Source organism: Sceloporus undulatus, chromosome 6 (genome assembly GCF_019175285.1).
Source record: "Sceloporus undulatus isolate JIND9_A2432 ecotype Alabama chromosome 6, SceUnd_v1.1, whole genome shotgun sequence".
NCBI classification, from domain to species: domain Eukaryota; kingdom Metazoa; phylum Chordata; class Lepidosauria; order Squamata; family Phrynosomatidae; genus Sceloporus; species Sceloporus undulatus.
In genome coordinates, this window is record NC_056527.1 from 39,962,630 (window position 1) to 39,981,579 (window position 18,950).

General features: G+C 38.2%; 1 protein-coding gene across 3 annotated transcripts in view; it reads left to right on the forward strand.

Annotated features, from left to right (window-relative positions):
• The first annotated feature begins 2,509 nt into the window (after positions 1–2,509).
• LOC121934528 (dynein axonemal heavy chain 11-like) overlaps positions 2,510–18,950 on the forward strand; it is a 79,985-nt gene continuing 63,544 nt past the window's right edge. Inside the window, exons 1-7 of one of the 3 annotated variants that reach the window (XM_042475103.1) lie at positions 2,510–2,579; positions 3,685–3,846; positions 4,778–4,971; positions 5,430–5,592; positions 7,458–7,581; positions 8,380–8,522; positions 13,085–13,246. In XM_042475103.1, the coding sequence (XP_042331037.1) occupies positions 4,856–4,971; positions 5,430–5,592; positions 7,458–7,581; positions 8,380–8,522; positions 13,085–13,246 (708 nt within the window). In that variant the 5' untranslated portion in view covers positions 2,510–2,579; positions 3,685–3,846; positions 4,778–4,855. Of the gene's footprint in view, positions 2,580–3,069; positions 3,098–3,474; positions 3,847–4,777; positions 4,972–5,429; positions 5,593–7,457; positions 7,582–8,379; positions 8,523–13,084; positions 13,247–18,950 lie in introns of those variants that run through there. The other 2 variants (XM_042475101.1, XM_042475104.1) reach the window with 2 other exon arrangements.

The window sequence follows — 18,950 nt, forward strand, 5'->3', positions numbered from 1 at the left end:
CAACCCACACATTTTTCATTTGTTATTCACACTACTGTTTCATTGGCACCACATCTCTTCATGTTCAGGCATCCTTACCAGCCATGTGCCTTTTTCCCAAGGATGCTGGTGACCCCTGGGAGAAACTGTCTCCGGCTGGTGTGTCTCAAGGCAGCAGCAGTGGTGGCAATGTCTCCCAGTGCTCCCTGGAGTTGCTGCCTGCCAAGAGACAGTGGGAGAAGGAGGGAAATGAGAGCGGGAGAGTCCTCCTCTCCTCTTATCACGGAGGAAAGATACAGTCAGCATGCAGGGTTAAATTCTGGGTCCATTCAGATCATTATTCACGCTGCTAATGGTGCATATCTTTTTTTTAAAACTCAGAAAAAAACTGATACCAATTATCCTGTTTACGTGGGGGGGTTGGCAGCCCCCCCCAAAAAAATTGAGTACATTCGGGATGCACGTGAACAACAATGATTCAACCTGGATTCATCCTGGATTATTTTCACCATCTGAATAACCCCTACATGTATAAATGAGTTCTGTGTCATTATTATCTTTATATATCTTTAATTAATTTAAAAATTATCTCTGTAGGTATGATAGACAGACGTTAACTATAAAAGAAGTTCATAATTGTCAGTATGTTGCCTGTATGAATCCAACTGTTGGCAGCTTCACCATCAACCCACGACTTCAAGTAAGTTGACAAATGCTATCTCACAGTGACCCAAATATCTCTATTTTATAGTTTTATAAACAGTGCTAAAAGATCAGTCTCTCATTGCAGAAGGCCTGATTTAGACAAGTGCTTTGTAATGCATACATAAAATTTCCAATAATACTTGGAAAGATTTGGATTATTGTGTAGAGTCATGATTTTATTATGTGCCTGACTTTATGTCTGGCTAAAGTCAGTGATGCACAAATCAACAAAGACACAAGTCTTCATATGCTTATTGATGGTTGTATTTTTTTTCCTTAAAAATAATCACAAAACCTTTTAAAGGAATAATATGTGCTTTCCAGTACCAATTGGTGATAAACAGAAGTGCACAAATACTGACACACTTTCATGTTCTGGATTATGTTTCTAAAGGGGCTTCTGAAAAATCTGTTTGCTATCCTGCATAAACCTGAGATAAACAAGTGCAGGGGCACATTCTTTAATGCTAGAAGTGTAGCCATCAATCATTGCACTGGCTTCTAGAGGGAGGATATAGAAAAGTACTGGTCTCTGGTCTGCTCTTAATCTGCCCACAGGCTTTTTGAATCCTAGAAAAAACATCTTTATGGATTTTCTTATTCCGTTGTGTTTCATAATGGTACACAAAACTGTTTGGTCAGATGTACCTATAAAAAACAAGATCATCTCCTCTGTATTAGTTAGATCTTTTTCATTTTCATTTTAATAGAATGGGTTTCCTGTAGTGGCAGAGTGAAACAGATGGCTGGAAATAAAGAACTTGTATCTGCTTACGCATCTAGATAACAGTTTAGGGCCTGGTACAAACGCATCCTTGTGGCATCCTGGGGCCAAAATTAGGGCTCAGGAGCGCAGAGTATCCGCACGCTCCCAAGCCTTAGTGTGCAGCAGCGGTGCCATCATGATGGCTTCCCGTTTACACAGGGGCTGCCATGATGACTATATTATAATTACTTGTTACACAAGGGCTGCCATGATGACTATATTATAATTACTATAGTAATATCTTTCTATGATAAAACAAGCATTTTCTTCATGTTTCAGAGGCATTTTGCAGTATTTGCAATGAATTTCCCATCTACTGATGCTCTGAATACCATCTATAGCAAGATCCTTGACTTCCACTTTCAACGTCATGGCTTTAATCCTTCAGTGTTAAAACATAGCCCTGCTGTGATTCAAGCAGCAACATGGCTTCACCAAATAATGGTTCAGAACTTTCTACCTACAGCTGTTAAATTCCATTATATTTTCAACCTTCGAGACCTCTCCAACATCTTCCAGGTTGTATGTAGTTTTAATTTGCATGCAAAAATTGAAGCAATGTGTAGTACTGAAACCTTTAAAAAACATATCTTGTCCTTAGACAATTAATTTGAATTAATATTTTGTTTACTTCTCAGAATTACACATTAGAATTAATCTATTTTGGAATATATACCAAAATGCCACTTGTGACTAAACTTTCTTTGCTACTCAGTTTAATTGCACATGGCAAACTACATATTACATCCAGGGGCAGACGTGTTGGCCATACAGCAAATCCAGTAACAACAAAAATCCACCAAACAGTATTACCTTTACTGGGCCATCCAAAATGCACAATATACATGGTGCGAGCTTTCAAAGTTTCACTGGCTTCTTCATCAGGCAAGGGGTTAAAAACCATACAGGAGGGAAAAAATTGAAGGTGTTAGTCATAGGCCTGCATTTTCCTGTTTTTGTTCTCAGTTTAGACAGTATGGAGAGTGTATTTCTTGCAGGCTGGAACCTCCCCCCCCAATTCTTCGTTCACTTGTGCTCCTATTCATAAACATCCCTGAATAAGAACTGTCTTCCTTGCTTTTGCTTGGCTATGAAAAAAAAATTCGGGGAAAAGCCAGGTGTTTAAAAGGTTAAAGCAGATTTGGCCTGGACACTACTGGCAATTATATTTGTGAGGGTGTGTGTGTGTGTTGGATTGGATTGGATTGGATTGGATAGGAATAAAGCAAGAAAGGCAGCTTTGGAACCCCTGGGGGAGGGAAAAGGCTTCTTCCTCACTCCAAGCAGCCTTGATGAATATTGCTACTTTTGCAATAGCAGTAATGGTGTATAAACAATGAATAAGTGACGCATAACCATTTATTTAGAATTAGAATTAGAATTTTGTATAAATGCATAAGCTTACAAGATACACAGCATTTCTGATCAGTGTAAAAAGGGAAAGAAGGAGCACATAATTGATCTCAAAAACCTGTATTATGTTGCATTACAGTAGCAAACTATATTATTGGAACTTGACTTTGGCCTTAATATGCTTGAGACTTCTCCTCAGAGCCAATTTGTCACTGTCCAGTCTCAGCCCTAGCAATACTGACTGACTAAGCAGGGAGGGAGTGGGACTGGTATGGAATGTTTATAAGTATAAAGGTATGGTTTCCTTTAGTTTTTAACTCTGACATGTCTCATTTTAGAATCTCTTAATAATAATAATAATTTGTTTTATTTATATACCGCTATTCCAAAGATCATAGCGGTGAACAGCAAGTAAGCTAATTAGCAAGTAAGCTAATTTGCCCCCAACAGTCTGGGTACTCATTTTAGCGACCTCGGAAGGATGCAAGCCTGAGTCGAGCTTGGGCCCTTTTGCTGGTCTTGAACTCGCAACCTTGTGGTTTTGAGTGAATGGCTGCAGTACAGGCATTTAACCACTGCGCCACCAGGGCTCCTTAGTAATACCTTATGCACTTTGGCTTGGATGCAAATTATATTCAACGGCAGTGTTGGAAGGATGCTTCCTTGCACATAAAAGTGTTGCAAAATAAATAAAGGACCCTGCTGAATTGGGTGATTGCACTGCAGGAGAGGAAAATCTGAGCATCAGCCAGAAGAACTTTCCATGAGCTGATCTTTCTGCTCATAAAAAAAGAGATCCTGAGTCTAGTCCTTTGTGTATCTGTGCATCTTGCTGTAATGTTCCTTTGTATTTTTAAATACCTTTTTTGTTTTATTTGTAGGGAATTTTGTTTGCTAAACAACAATGCCTAAAACATCCCAATGATCTTGTGCGCCTGTGGCTTCATGAGTCTTCACGTGTCTATGGTGATAAACTGGTGGAAGAAAAAGATTGTACTCTCTTTCATAAAAAGTTGATCGACACTGCACATAAATACTTTGAGGTAGAACTATAAATCAATAGGGTACTTACACATTAGTGAGGACACCATAATCTGAGAATTATTCAGTGTGACAAATTTCAAGTAGCCATGGAAAACCAGTATAACTCAAATAATAAATTGGTCAGCAAAATTCTGATTTAACAATGCAATTGATAGGCATAGAAACAATCAGATGTATTTCTCTATGGTCAGCTTTTATTAGAAATGACATAACAAGAGATTGGATAGGAGTGCCTCAGTGACTGAAACTGAGAATGGCTGTGAGAAAACAGCTTTGGAAATGGGGACATTGAGGTAATGGTGTCTGATGGTTCCCATGTCAGTGAGCTGGTACATGTGCTCCAGGTTGTACTCTGAACATTTCAAAACTATTTTGAACTTTTCCTGACTAAAATCCCAGAGCAAAACCCCACTGACATGGGAGGCACCATCTGGCACTGGTTGATAGGAGAACTACTAAACTGAGTAACAGACTCTTTGCTCACCCATGGATTTATTCCTGCAAGTGACCCTTTCTCCTGTATTCCCTTAATTCAGGATAACTTTTAATACTGCTGATGTTAATGATACTTCAGTCTTTCCCCAGACATTTTTTTTTTTGGTTCGAAAACAACTTTTCTTTTTTTTTTCAAAATCAGAAGTGACCTTGGGTTGGGTGCAGCACATAGAGGTCTTGGGCACATGGAAAGTGGGTCAGGTTTGGCCTTGAGTTTTTCTACAGTTCTGCTTCCCTTGATAGGCTATAGTGCACATGGGGACCCACCCTATTATCGCAGAAATTTAACAATCACCAAACCTGACGGGGGGGGGGGGGGTGAGTCATACATTTAAGGCAAGATAAACAATATGCATTTCCATATTGTATGAATGTGTGTGTGTATGTTTTAAATTTCCTGCTTTTTAATTTTATTTTATATTGTCAACTTGCTAGGATGTGGAAGATCACATTCTACTCCAGCAACCACTAATTTACTGTCATTTTGCAAATGGTGTGGCAGACCCTAACTACATGCCTGTCAAGGATTGGGAAGTGCTAAGGAAGATACTTGTGGAGACCCTAGAAAACTACAATGAACTGAATGCATCTATGAACCTAGTTTTATTTGAAGATGCCATACAGCATGTGTAAGTAAATGTCTAGGTTTGGCCTGAGTAAGAGCTCAACATAGGTTTACATAATTTATAAATTTGTCTTGTAATAATCTATTTTCATGTATAGACCAAGAACCAAGGCACAAAATACTATTTAGTTTCTCCATCACACAGGTTTCTTGGTTTAGCATGTAGTTAAGAGAATACATGTGAGACTAAAAATCCCTGACTGAAATCTTGCCTGAGGTATGAACTCACTAGGTGGTTTCAGGCAATCTACCATATGTTAGGTTGAGATCCCCATCTGTAATACAGAAATAATAATACGGGTCTCCTTCCCACCTCTACAGGAAATAAAACAGTTTCCGTTTTTTATAAGGTCACTGTAAGTCAGAAATGATTTGAAGACGCACAAAACACACACACTGCTCAGATATTATTTTGCTGCCTTGTTCTGAAGCTATACATTCTGACTTCTCTTTCATTATCAGATGTCGTATTAGCCGAATCTTGGAGTCATCTCGTGGTTATGCACTTTTGATTGGAGTTGGTGGCAGTGGGAAACAAAGCTTATCAAGACTTGCTGCATACATTGGCTCTCTTGAAGTGTTTCAGATTACCCTGAAGAAAGACTATACAATTCAAGATTTAAAGGTAAGCTCAAATATTTTATAATTGCTTAGAGGATGGCTATGTTAGAAATTATGCTATTTGGGATTAAAGTAAATTTGCTTTTTATCCTTTTCATGTACAACTAGAAATAATGTAGAAAGGAAGGAGGTATCAATTTTGTCTTTTGGTTTTCTTCACCAGAACGTTCCCTCTCACCTTTAGGAAAATAGCTGTGCAGAACTTTCTCAGGCCCTACTTGCACAGGCCCCAGGGGGCATTTGATTAATTGGTGGGAAGACCGAGTGATGCATGTACCAAACTGCAGTTCTGGTGTGAACAAACAATATATTACCCAGCCCTTTCAACACCAGAACTGTGGGTATACCCTTTTAAAAATATTAAAATATCTCTGGATCTTCCCTAAAGATCTGAAGCCTTTCATTCTGATGCTAGGTGACTGTTTGAAATCCATCCCACTGTACTACCCAGCACACCTGCCACCATGGGTCACGCATTTTGAGGTCAGAATGAGGTGCCCAGTCATGTCATCACTGGGCACCTAGTACTGACCACAGAGTAAAGCAACATGGCAGCGGACGCACCAAACAGCACAACAGGATGCATGTGACAACAGCAGCCCTGTGTTGGAATGGAGGGCCAATGTAATGAGGGGAGATCATAGCAGTTCCAGGGCCAGGATACTCTGGTTTACTCCCGAAGTATCCTGGGCAATGCAGACAGGACCTGAGTCTCACTCACTCACATTCAGGGCCTGGAGAAATTTATAGCTGTTTCTTTTAAATACATACCCTTTCAAACTAAGGGCTTAAATGCACCACGGATTATGTCTGGTCAAATCTTTAGTGGGTGTTGGTTTATCTAGCTGTCAGCATATTTTTTATTTGACAGTTTGATCTACTAGGTTTACATTTAGAAGGAACCATGTATGGCATTAGGTTGTTGTGATGTTGGATATAGTTTCCTTTCTGACCCTTTTCTGGATATGAATAGGCAAGAGATACTGCCCTGCTAGAGATAAACAGAACTCAGGCATAAATATATATTTTTCAGAAAATCCACACTCCACTAAGTATGAGGATACAGACTCTATGGAAAAGACACATGTAATAAATCCTGCTGACCTAGCATGGGATCTGTTTATATGAAATACAGTGTAATTTGCTTGGAAAGATAGAGGGCAGCATAAAGAGAGGAAGACCACACACCAGATGGATAGACTCAATCAAAGAGGACGCGGTCCTAAGTTTTCAGGAAATTTGAGGATAAGGTGTCTTGGAGATCCTGCTTCACAGGTCACTGGAGGTTGAAGTTGACTTGAGGGTAGTTAACAACAATGAAACTTCACACATAATTCAGATAAGATTAAATAGGCAGTGTTGCACAATTTTTTTCTAATTGTAGAAAATGCATTAGGAACCTGAAAGGGGTACATGGAACTGTAGGAGTGCACTTCATGTTCTTCTTTGTCAGTTCCTGTAGTTGGTTTGTTGTTGTTGAAAATGAAATTGAAAAGTAATGAAAAACAATGAAATGCTTTCAAGGCGCTGAATAGTTGGTTTTATCCAGATCAAGGAATTCTTGACAGGGAATAGTCTAACACACCATTAACATCACTTGAATTACCAAGCAAGATTTTTCTTTTATCAATTCACTACTTTTTCATCACCCAGTGATCATATGAGATCCCGTTCTCTTCACTGTTACCATTTAAAAACAAAACAAAAATAAGTATGGGTTTTTAAATATCCTGGAGAGAGTTGAGTCATGTTATGGATATGTAAATGCAAAACTGCTGCTCTCAATGGACTAACACTTTTACACTGGTTATTCCTCTATCCCTTCTTGTTTTGGTATTTTAATGTAACATAAATGATTGCCTCTTACAGGTAGATCTTGCCAATCTGTATATCAAGACAGGAGCCAAGAACATTCCCACTGTGTTTATACTGACAGATGCTCAAGTTCCAGATGAACGCTTTCTTGTGCTGATTAATGACTTGTTGGCATCAGGTGATTAGACCTACACATTTCTTGAAATATCCTCCCAATGATAAATTATCTGCAGTTTCAATGAACTTTAAAAAGGGGATTATTTGTCTTCGAAATGTTTTCCAATATGGCTAGGATGTCCTTTGGGGAAAGGTGTATATTAGCTCTGCTTATTTTTGAATTATATTTAGTTTGCTTAAAACAACGTTTCCCCTGAAAAACTAGTATCAAGGTCAATATCCAGTGTAGATGCAAGCTCAGTTTCTTCATACTTCTTTTGTATTGGTTCCCTTCTGCTTACCCAGCTGGACTGATTGATTCCAGGAATAGGCAAGGAGTACTTCCTGACAGTATATTAGATCACCATATCTATATATCACTATATGTCAGCCATGTTGTATGATGATAGCCTTTAAATGAGAAAATAAAACAAAGTATATTAATTAGACAACCATCAAAGTGGTGAACCTTGTTCTAATATCAGCTTTTGATGCCATTACAGAAAGATGTGCTTTGGAATATATAATGGTGGCTATACTTGTAATTTGTGATTTCCAGTTGTGAAACTAGAAGGTATTCCTCCTCTGCAGAAGGAGACCAAGTCTATGAAAGTTTATACTACAACTTCTTTCACTCAGTTATTGTAGTCTCAAAGATGAAATAAGCATACTGCTGTTCCTCAGTAATCAACTGAATTTCTGCCATTCATTGTCAATTAAATAAGTTCTACTATATTTACAGCCAAAATAATAAAGTGTCCTTGGCTTGTGATTCATTTGTAATTTGTAATTGTGGGGATGTCTTTTCTTTTTAATGTAGGAGAGATTCCAGATCTATTCACAGATGAAGATATGGATGGTATAATTACAGGAATTAGGAGTGAAATACGAGGGCTTGGTCTTATTGACACAAGAGAAAACTGCTGGAGATTCTTTTTAGATAGAGTACGATTGCAGCTAAAAGTAAGAAGCCGTATATCTGGAATCATAGATGAGTAAACCTAAATTTAACTATTGATGGATTGTTTGATATATGAACACTATAGGTATTAAAAAGCATATAAGATTTTCTCTCTTGTGTCTCTAGCAAATTGGGACTTCTGCTTTCAGGAATGAAACATTTTAAAATAATAGTTTCACCAGTAAATTAATGCAGAATATGTTTAACATGTCAACAATCTGCTGAATTGCATCTGCCAAACATATACTGTATATACTTTTCACATACACCTAAGGATTCCCGTTTATGTATTTGTGGAGCCCCAGAAATCGAGGGTTTGCCTCATTATTTGTTTTGTTGCTCACTATATACTGGTCCAAGAACTAAATTTATGGGATCTATTCTGTCCAATTTACAGTCTAATACCATTTCCGAAAAGATTTATTATCTCTTGTCTGATATTGATTCTAAGGTAACTTATAAAGTTTCACTGTTTGCCTCAGCAGCAATCAAAATTCGGGCAAGGGCAATAGCAGACATTGCAGTTGATTGTCAGGGGGATGACCTTATCTAAACTTTGAAGTTGTTTTTTTTTAAATGTTTTTAACGATTGTTAGGTGGATGATCTTATCCAAACCTTGAAGTGGTTTTTTTAACATTGTCTTATTTAATTGACTGGAAGTATATTATGTATTAAATTTGGATGTTATTTGATGGAATATTTTATAATTCTGAATTGCTGTCATTGGTTTTATATTTTATCATGCAAATGGCCTTTGGCTTAAGCATTAATAAAGACTGATTGATTGATATATACTTTTCTATAAGTCTAAAAGTGTATGCCCCAAAATTGACTCCAAAATCCCAGGTTGACTTGTTTACAAGTCAGTAATGTGATAGCAGCTCTTTCAGATTTCCCCATGCAGTCAGGAGATAGTTTCTTTTTCTCTTGAGCCAAGCAGAAAGAGTCCTGGGTGATTGATTGCTGTTAAACAAGCAAGCCGAGTCCCTCTCCCACCCACGCTGCCTGTTGCTGTGTGGGGAGTCATGGGAAAAACCAAAGCTCAAACGCTGAAGCAAAAAGCCTCAATTAGCGTCCTTCTTGCTGTGTACATACATATACACACAGAAGGAGCCTCCAAGTTTTATTCTCAAATTGTCCACAGGTCATGGCAAAATCCATAATTTTGGCCCCAAAACCTGCCCTCAATTTTTACATGAGGTTGACTTATAGTCGAGTACATACAGAACTTGGAAATTATATCAAAGCCAAATGATTCTGGAAAACCTAAATTCTAGACTTAAAGTTTTTGATCTCTTTGTTAGACATGTTGTTGTCCATACTTGTGCTACAATATCCTTTGTTTCTCTGACATACCATTCTTGGGCAAAGTGATCAAGAGGGCAGTTGCCCTCCAGCTCCAGGCAGTCTTGGATGAAGCTAATTATCTGGACCCATTTCAAGCCGGCTTCAGGGTGTGATACGGAGTTGAGACTGTCATGGTTGCCTTAGTCAATGATCTTCGTCTGGGTATCAACAGGGGAAATGTGACCCTGTTAGTGCTCTTGGACATCTCACCAGCTTTCGATACCATAGACCATGGTATCCTTCTGGAACGCCTGAGGGAGTTAGGTATTGGGGGCACTGCGCTCCAGTGGCTCCAGTGGCTCCAGTCCTCCCTCTCAGGCAGATTCCAGATGGTGATGTTGGGGGACAGCTGCTCTTCTAAGAGAGAGTTGACATCTGGCATCCCTCAGGGCGATATTCTGTCCCCCATGCTGTTTAACATTTACATGAAGCCGCTGGGAGAGATCATCCAGAGACATGGGGTGCAGTGTTATCAGTACGCTGATGACAACCAAATCTATTTCTCTATGTCTCCGACTGATGCAGTGACTAAGGATGGCATCTCTCCTCTGGATGCCTGCCTCGAGTCGGTAATGGGCTGGATGAGGGAAAACAAACTCAAGTTGAATCCAAAGAAAACGGAGGTACTTGCGATAGTTACCCCAAGTCAAGGGATGGAGATTTGTCAACCAGTCTTGGACACGTCACACTTCCCCTAAAGGACAAAGTTCGCAGTTTGGGAGTACTCCTGGATCCAACTCTACAGTTCTCATCTCAAGTAGATGCAATGGCCAGGAGTGCTTGGTACCAGCTTCAGTTGATACACCAACTGGGCCCCTATCTGGACCAAAAGGACCTTGAAGCAGTGGTACATGCACTAGTAATCTCTCGTTTAGATTTTTGTAATATGCTCTACATGGGGTTACCTTTGTACCAAGTCCGGAAGCTTCAATTGGTTCAAAACGTGGCAGCCAGACTGGTCACTGGAACACCTAGATCAGACCACATAACACCGGTGTTAAAATCCCTTCATTGGTTGCCGATTAGCTTCCGGGCACAATATAAATTGTTGGTTATTACCTTTAGGCTTGGGCCCAAGTTACTTGAGGAAATGCCTCTCCCTACACAGTCCGCCCCGCACTTTCAGAACACCTGGAACAAACCTATTGGAGTACTCAATAACCAAGCTAACAACAACTCCTTACAGAACTTTCACTGCCGCGGCCCCCAGATTGTGGAACAACTTGGTGGAAGAGATCTGTCTTATCACCACCTTAGGTGCCTTCAAGAAGGTACTAAAGACTGATCTCTTCCGGCAGGCCTACCCTCCTAATCTTTTATAATAAATAAATAATGAATAAAACTTTAATTTATATCCTGCTTTTTGTTTCCACAATCAAAGCGGTGTACAATCTTTTTAAAAAATACAATATATACAATTCCCCCCCCCTTAAAAAAGGATTAAACAATTCCATCCATTAAAATTACAGACGATAAAAATCTAAAAACAATACTACAATAATAAAATAATGGTGGGCAGAGTCTTCATTTGTATATGACTGTGGGGGGAGCGTTACATGGCCGGGATCCATTCCGGGAAGGCCTGCCAGAAGAGATCTGTCTTGACAGCTTTCTTGAAGCTCTCAAGGTTGGCAATTTGACGGATCTCGTCCGGCCATTCCATAAAGTGGGAGCGATCACGGAAAAAGTCCTCTGGGAGGTCGCCGTCAATCTGGTCTTTGTGGACTGCAACAAATTCCTCCCAAAGGATCTGAGGGTACAGGCGGATTGTACGGAAGGAGGCGATTCCTTAAGTAGATCTTAAATACTCCGCTTCTGATCTGATTGTATGAATGTTAGTGTGAATGTTAGTTGATGATACGTTATTTTAGTGAATTAATAGTAATGTCATTGTTTTAATGATTGCATTTTATATGGAATTGTTTTACTGCTGTAATCCTGCCTCGATCTTCAGAGAGAGGCAGGAAATATAAATTATTATTATTATTATTATTATTATTATTATTATTATTATTATTATTCAGATCTAATGTTCTAGGTTTACAGTTTCCTTGATCTCCATTTTGTCAATTTATTTCTTGAACTCTCATGCCCAAAAATGAGCATAGTGTCAGATTAAGTAACAGACTGTTGTGGCTTGACAAATCCATACAATTATAAATGAAAAATGTTGTAAATATACAGGGCTGACTGTATATTTGATATTTGTCTGTCTCCAATGCTTTCAGAAAAGTATAAATCATAGCACATGCCTCTTCTGAAAGTCTTTCTTTTTCCTTCCATCTTATTTGGTCTTCTAATTTAAACCATAGTTTCATTATTTTCAACAGCTTTTTTAGAAAGTGCTTTCAAAATGTGCCATGCCTTTTCCTGAGACTGCTTTGCAGGTGTCCCACTGTGCAAAATTAGTACTTTAGAGGCAGCTATAGGAAGCATCTATTCAGACTTTAAAGGGCTACAAAGTAAAGACTGTGTATTGCAGGAGATATTACTTAACTCATTGGAAAACATCTGCTAGATAACCTGTAGTGATAGAAAGGGGAGAAGGTCTGCTGTAATAGAGGGCTCTACTTCAAAGTATGCTTACTGGGTAATACCTTCTATTAAACATCTATTGGACTTGTTTCCAAGTAAATGTTTTTAGGGTCAGAGTGTGAACACACAGCTGAGCATAATTGAAGTGGATTGGTATTTTAAAATAGCTAGGTGTTTAACTTGTTCCTTGCTCCCCCCCCCCGATATTGGTGAAAACCCCTGAGGAACAGCAGTTATAATTATTGTCTCAAGTGCACAAATACACTCAGACAGGAACAGACATGTTAGTTCAAATAATTTCAATCATACTGAAGCTACATATGATCAGAAACTCAGGAAGTAGTATTTTTCGTCAAATCCTTTGACGATTGGGTTAGATATTTGCATTGTCAATTAATACATATGAATCTCATTAATAAATATTGAACTGTATGGGGAGGGGCTGAATTACAAGTGGGAAGGATATAGGGAGGCACTGAGTATAAAACACAGTATAAAGGAACAAAACCAATTTTTTGTATGTAAAATCCTAATTTCACTAAACTCGTTAGCTGCTAGGTAAATTGCATTTTCATTTGTGATTGCAATGGCTTACAGGCACCACAGTTGACTGCATTCCTCTCTTTGATTGCCATGTAATGCTTTGCTCGCTCTTTCTCTTTCCTCTCTTCAACTCTACAGATTATTCTGTGTTTCTCTCCTGTCGGTTCCACACTGAGAGTTAGAGCTCGGAAGTTCCCAGCTATAGTTAACTGCACAGCTATTGACTGGTTTCATGAGTGGCCGCAGGAGGCCCTACACTCCGTCAGCAGGAGGTTCATTGAGGAGATGCCTGGGATTAAGGTACAGAGTTTCAAGCTCGTCAATCATAAGCAAAAGTAACAGGGTTCTCTGGAAGATCAATAATAGAACAAGCCAAGAGGGGGGAAATCTTTTTGTTTCTTCACATATTTGTCTTCAATTTCAGGCTGCAAAATAAACTGTCATCACTAAATTCCTGTAATATAGTGCATCCAGTTTATTTAATATAATTTACAGAGTTTGAGATAGGAAAGATCAAAAAATCCAAGAATCCTTTTTTAAAAGGAGGAGGAAGAAAAGCAAAATGTACCAGGGTTCTAATCACCCCTCATTAGAGGCTTGTCTAAAATGGAATAATCTCAGTTCAGGGGTTTCATTTAGGATTTTCTGTAAATAAGTGGACTTGCCTGTTTAAAAAAAGAGGAACAGTATTTTATAGTTTTATTTGAATTTACAGACTTCTCTGCTCTTTTTGATTCTGTAAGCAGCTGACTATGTGCAAAATTCAGCTAGCAGAGAAAAATCTGAATATTCCTGTTTTTCTTTAAATGTGTATCTGAATGCAGAACATTTATTCTTGCAGATTTTTGCGAGATGAAACCAGTCTTCTTCTTGTACATTTTTGTGAGATGAAAATGGAGGAAATAACATAAAGATCGCTTCTAAGTGTTTACATACTAATTGATTGTATGAGTCTTTCCTTAAAGAGTTTCAGAATGACACAGCTGAATATTATCTTTTACAATGAAGCCTTAGAAACTAGACTGCTTCATTTTCCTTAGTAGTTTTCTCTCCTACACCTTTAAGAATAATAAACAGTCAGATGCAGAAATGATAATAAAACATTACCCACCCTCCCCAGGAGGTTTTTCTTTACCTTCATTATTAGACATCCTCTGGAACAACTTTGACTAGGAATGAAAGGCTCAAGAAAGGCTAAGATCATCAAGGTGTTTAACTAGTGAGAAAAGACAAATAGAAATAATAGTGGTGCAGAGAGCAGAGTAAAAGGTAGAAAATGAAGTTCTTGGTGTAGAAGGACTCTCTTTACTATACTGTTCTATGACTATAAAAAAAACCTTTTCTCTGATACATAATTTATACATAAAACAAGCAGAACACAGGGAAAAGGGACTTTTTTGTGTCAGCTAGGATTCATTTGTTTTAATCTGATACAACAGTGATGCTGTCAAGTTATGTAAGGTACTTGTGATGATGAAAAGCATTAGATTTCATGAAAGATGGATACAGTAATGTGCATTACTGTCCCCTGCAATAAAAGAGACATTAATGACAAGCAAACAGTTGAAATTTCAGAAAGGCAGCCAATATAAGTCTGGTCATGACAGCTGTTAGAGAACCTTAGATAAGTACATGGAATGATATAAAGGGGCTAAGCTTCTAGAAATGGATAAGCTGTTCTGTGCCCAGTAACTGTTTTTTTCCACTGACTCCACAAGAAGCAAGTCTTGGCATTCAGGTTAATATAATGCCTTGTGAGAAATGATGATACTTTTCAAAACTTACATTTCATGTAAACGTGACAGTACAAAGAGGTTTGAAAAGAGAGAGAGCGAGAGAGAGCAGGGATGACTTATTAATTCAGTGCTGCTGCTTTTGAAATGTAGCCCTCATTCCTTTACCTCTTCTACTGCCAATAACTGAGCAATGAAACAGCTTTTGTGAAACTTCAAAAGTGACCAATGACATCTACTGGCCATGGAGGGACTTGTCATTATTTTCTATAGCAGGTAGTGTGCAGACAATGCTTTCTGGAAACATTTGGAGGTAGTATTATAGTGCTGTCATTTCTTCTTGTACATTCAGCTTACACGTTTCCCAAGATTGAAATTTCACAGCCAGTTTATTTATATTGTTTTAATACTTATAAGGGGGGATGCATATCTAGATATATATTTTAATGTTTCTCTAAGTAGGAAAAAACACCTTTCCCCATTCAGTTTAATTTTTAAGGACTGAAATTGATAAGATTAGCATCAGCCCATAATTTAGCATGGTCAGTTTTACCACCATTTTACATGACAAATACAGGAGAAATAACAGTATTTAACAATAGGGAAAACTGAAGAACCAGCAACCCTTCTATCCACGCATCCACCCATTTGTGCACTAGCAAATGTTCAAGGTTTGATCAGAGCTAGTGTAATAGCAGTAAAAGAAAAAAAATCATTCCTGTTCCTTTAAGCAGAAAGTAATTACTTATCCAGCTCTATACTGGTGGATCCTGGTGGATTCTTGCATTGAGAAAGATGATCTGGCACCATTAGTGTGTTTATTTGTTTCTGTTGAGCTAATCTCTTGTCCTCTGTTGTGTTTAACAAATTTCAGCACTAGTGTTTCTTTCCTTTTTGTTGAGTGTTTTAAAAAATTAAAATTATGAACAATTATTTCATTTTAAAAAGGAGATAAATATCATACAACTGAAATTGCTATATTGACCAGATCTTCAGTTTAGGCTTTATGAAGTTTTTCTTAACTTGTGGTACTTATGCATTGGCTTTTGAGGACAAAATTATTATTAAACCAAGGCTTCTGTATCAGAGTTTCAGGCTGCCCTTGAACCAAAATATTCTCTTTCTTTGTTCTCATGAGCCTATTTTATAACAATATTTTAAAAAATTAGTCAAGTTAGTTTTATTTTATACTGTCATGTGATCTTTATATAAGGGTGGGATAGAAATATTTTAATGAAATAAATAATACAGAGATAGACAAAGTATGGCCCTCCAAATGTTGTTGGATTTATAACTCCCATCACCCCATTCTAGAGTATAACTAATGCTGAAGAATGCTAGTAAGTTGCCCTCCAACAATTTCTGGACAGATATACTTTGCCCATCCCTGTTATAGTACATTCTGCCAAACAGGAAAAATTAGGTAACACCTTCCACCCCCACTCTTTTATCCTTCTACATTGGCTGTTCATTTCATTAGGCAAAGGTGTGAAGCTCACAAAAGGGACGGTTTGAGAACAAGGGCAGAAGAAGTGATACTGTACTTCTCTCTGGGTTCCATTGGGCCAGTAATTGATTATTGTACACATAATGTTTGCACAATTTAAATACCAGTACATATATTTATATTTAACAACAATACAACACATTATATGTTAAATCAGGCATGCTTATACTATCCCAAAAGTTCCATGCATCCAATGAGGTGCCAATGAAGACTTGATTGCAAGGACACTTCAGTTTAGGCTGTTCAGTTGTTTTGCGCCTTTTGGATAGAAATTTTAAAGCCCTAACTAAAAAATACAAAATAGAAGCAAATGCAATATATAAATTACAGTGGACCCTTCCCATCCACGGAGGTTCACTTCCGCCTCCTCCCGTGGATGGTAAAAGATGAGGACAGTTGTGCCCCATATTATCCAATAGTGATGATGTGCATGTGCTGCCACTGAACAATATGGGCCATGCTGATCCACGAGTGGTCTGATCTATGAGTAGTCCAATCCACAGATCACCAGTTCCCTGATACAAAGGGCCCACTATACACTACAAAGGGTCCACTGTACACTGTACCTTTGTTTCCACCCTAAAAACACAACTGAAAATATGCCTACCTCATTCAAAGGGAACAGGGCCTACTCCATAGCCCTGACAACTGCAGCTTCTCTCTTGCTCTAGCTCTCCCTCTCTTTCTGAGAGAAATTATACCCCTTCTTTAGGGTTTCCTCATTCACTAGGACAAACAGTACTCCTAGGCATTACACTAGGAGCTTTTATACATGCATGGGACCATAGTAAAGCTACTGTTGTGAACACCAGCTGTACCTGGTATGGATGAGCTGGAATATGTTTGGAACCTGTGAAGGTTGTTCTTTCTAGCATAATAATTCCTCATTGTTACATAGAATCCAGATCACTGAATATTGCTTTTGTTGAAGGCAAATCAACTTTTTCATAATCCTTTTTTGGGTCCACAAACCTTCCATAAAACACAGGATAGAGGTCAACATGATATTCCTAGTGACCAGTCTGGAATCAGACACAATAGAAGCATAATACTTTACTATTGAACGTTTTCCTTCAGCTTGTGTATAGGAGCAACAGTGACATTTACAAGTGGTGGAGGGGCAGGGGAGGAGAATAATATATTGGATGCCACAATAGAGGAGTGTAATTGGCCTCAGGAATCAAATGCCTTAAGAAGATAAAGAACAGTTAGGGGGGGGAATCAAAATGCAGATATCAAATGGTTGTTGTTAATTGCCATCAAGTTGACTTTGACTTACAATGGCCCTATGAATGAGAGATTGCCAAGTCATCCTGTTATCAACAGTCCTGCGGCTTCCTTGATTGAGTCTATCCATATATAGTATGTTCTTTCTTTTTTCCTACTGCCTTCTAGGCCAACAGAAAGATGAAATGTAGCATTTGGGAAAAAGACAATTTTGTTTCTCTGTATACAATTTCATTTTATGAAGACTGATGTGAACTGGCTTTCTCTCTTATTTTACAGTTTGTCTATTGCACACTGATCTTTGGTACCAAGAGAAGCCTTTGATTTCCATTTGTTAAAGAACAGTTGACCACATATAATGGTCATTAGTGTGCAGAAGCTACATTATCCAGTAAAGTGGAGACAGCAAATTCAAGATCTGTAATTAAATTCATTAGTAGAACCTACATTCAGCTTCTAATTGGCCCAACCCCATGATTTACAAAACCATTGTAATTGCATTCAATGGGATATTGGGAGGGGAGGGGGATCAAGGCAGGCCTATTGGTTTAGGCAGATGAAATAATTGCTCAATGTGAGATGTCACACAAAGAGAACAGGAAGATGTGCATAGACAGAGCTATAGGAATGGGCTTACCAATTAAATGCTGTGCTGGAAGAAGCTCCACATATTCAGTGATGTATGGAATCCCTCTACTGATAAATGCAATAGGGAAGTCCTTGTCCTCACTCCATAAGTTCTTGCATATATATGACAATCTCCTTATTCTTTTTGCTTGGGGAAGTGGGAGGGGGAAAGAAGACCTATAATCAGTATCTTCTAATACAAACTTGTAACTGGCTGACAGCATCAACCAGAAATTGGAAGAATTATCTTTTAAATGACAGCTTCCCTGGCTGGTTATACTAGTTGAGGTAGTCTGGGAGTTGTACTCCAAAAAGAAATGTGTCCACACTCATCTGTTCAGCAATGCATCTAGAGTGCAACTAGAGTACAAAGGTTCTGGACACAAATTTTCTTCCTCCATACTTCACTCTTTTGCTTGCACAGAGGGTTGTTTGAAGGGTAATCTACATTTGTAAGCTTCTTCCTAAACATGGGTCATCTGGATCCAGCACCTATGAATAGATCTTTCAAAAACAGACCTTTAATGAAGGGATTGCCTGTTTGTTATGTGATATATAAGTAGTTCATTTTTACTGTTTTATAATACTTCTGAATTAAATAAAGGTGAATTTTTGTATGATTGTACTAGAAGAGGTCAGGTTAGGAATAATCATATTGTTTGCCTTTCTGCCCAGTGCATCTGATGCTAGAAAAGATAAGGTGTAGTAGTGAACGAAACACCACCAAAACCTCACAGATAAATGAATGGCAGAATAAATAATTTATGCTAATGAAATTACTGCAATTAGTAGTTCCACAATGACCCTTTTAGAAACCACAGCTGTTAATGTCAGGAAGTGCTGTCACCAATGACCTTATCATAAGAGAAAGTGACAAATTGAAAAAGCAGGGAAGACCAATCATCAAAGA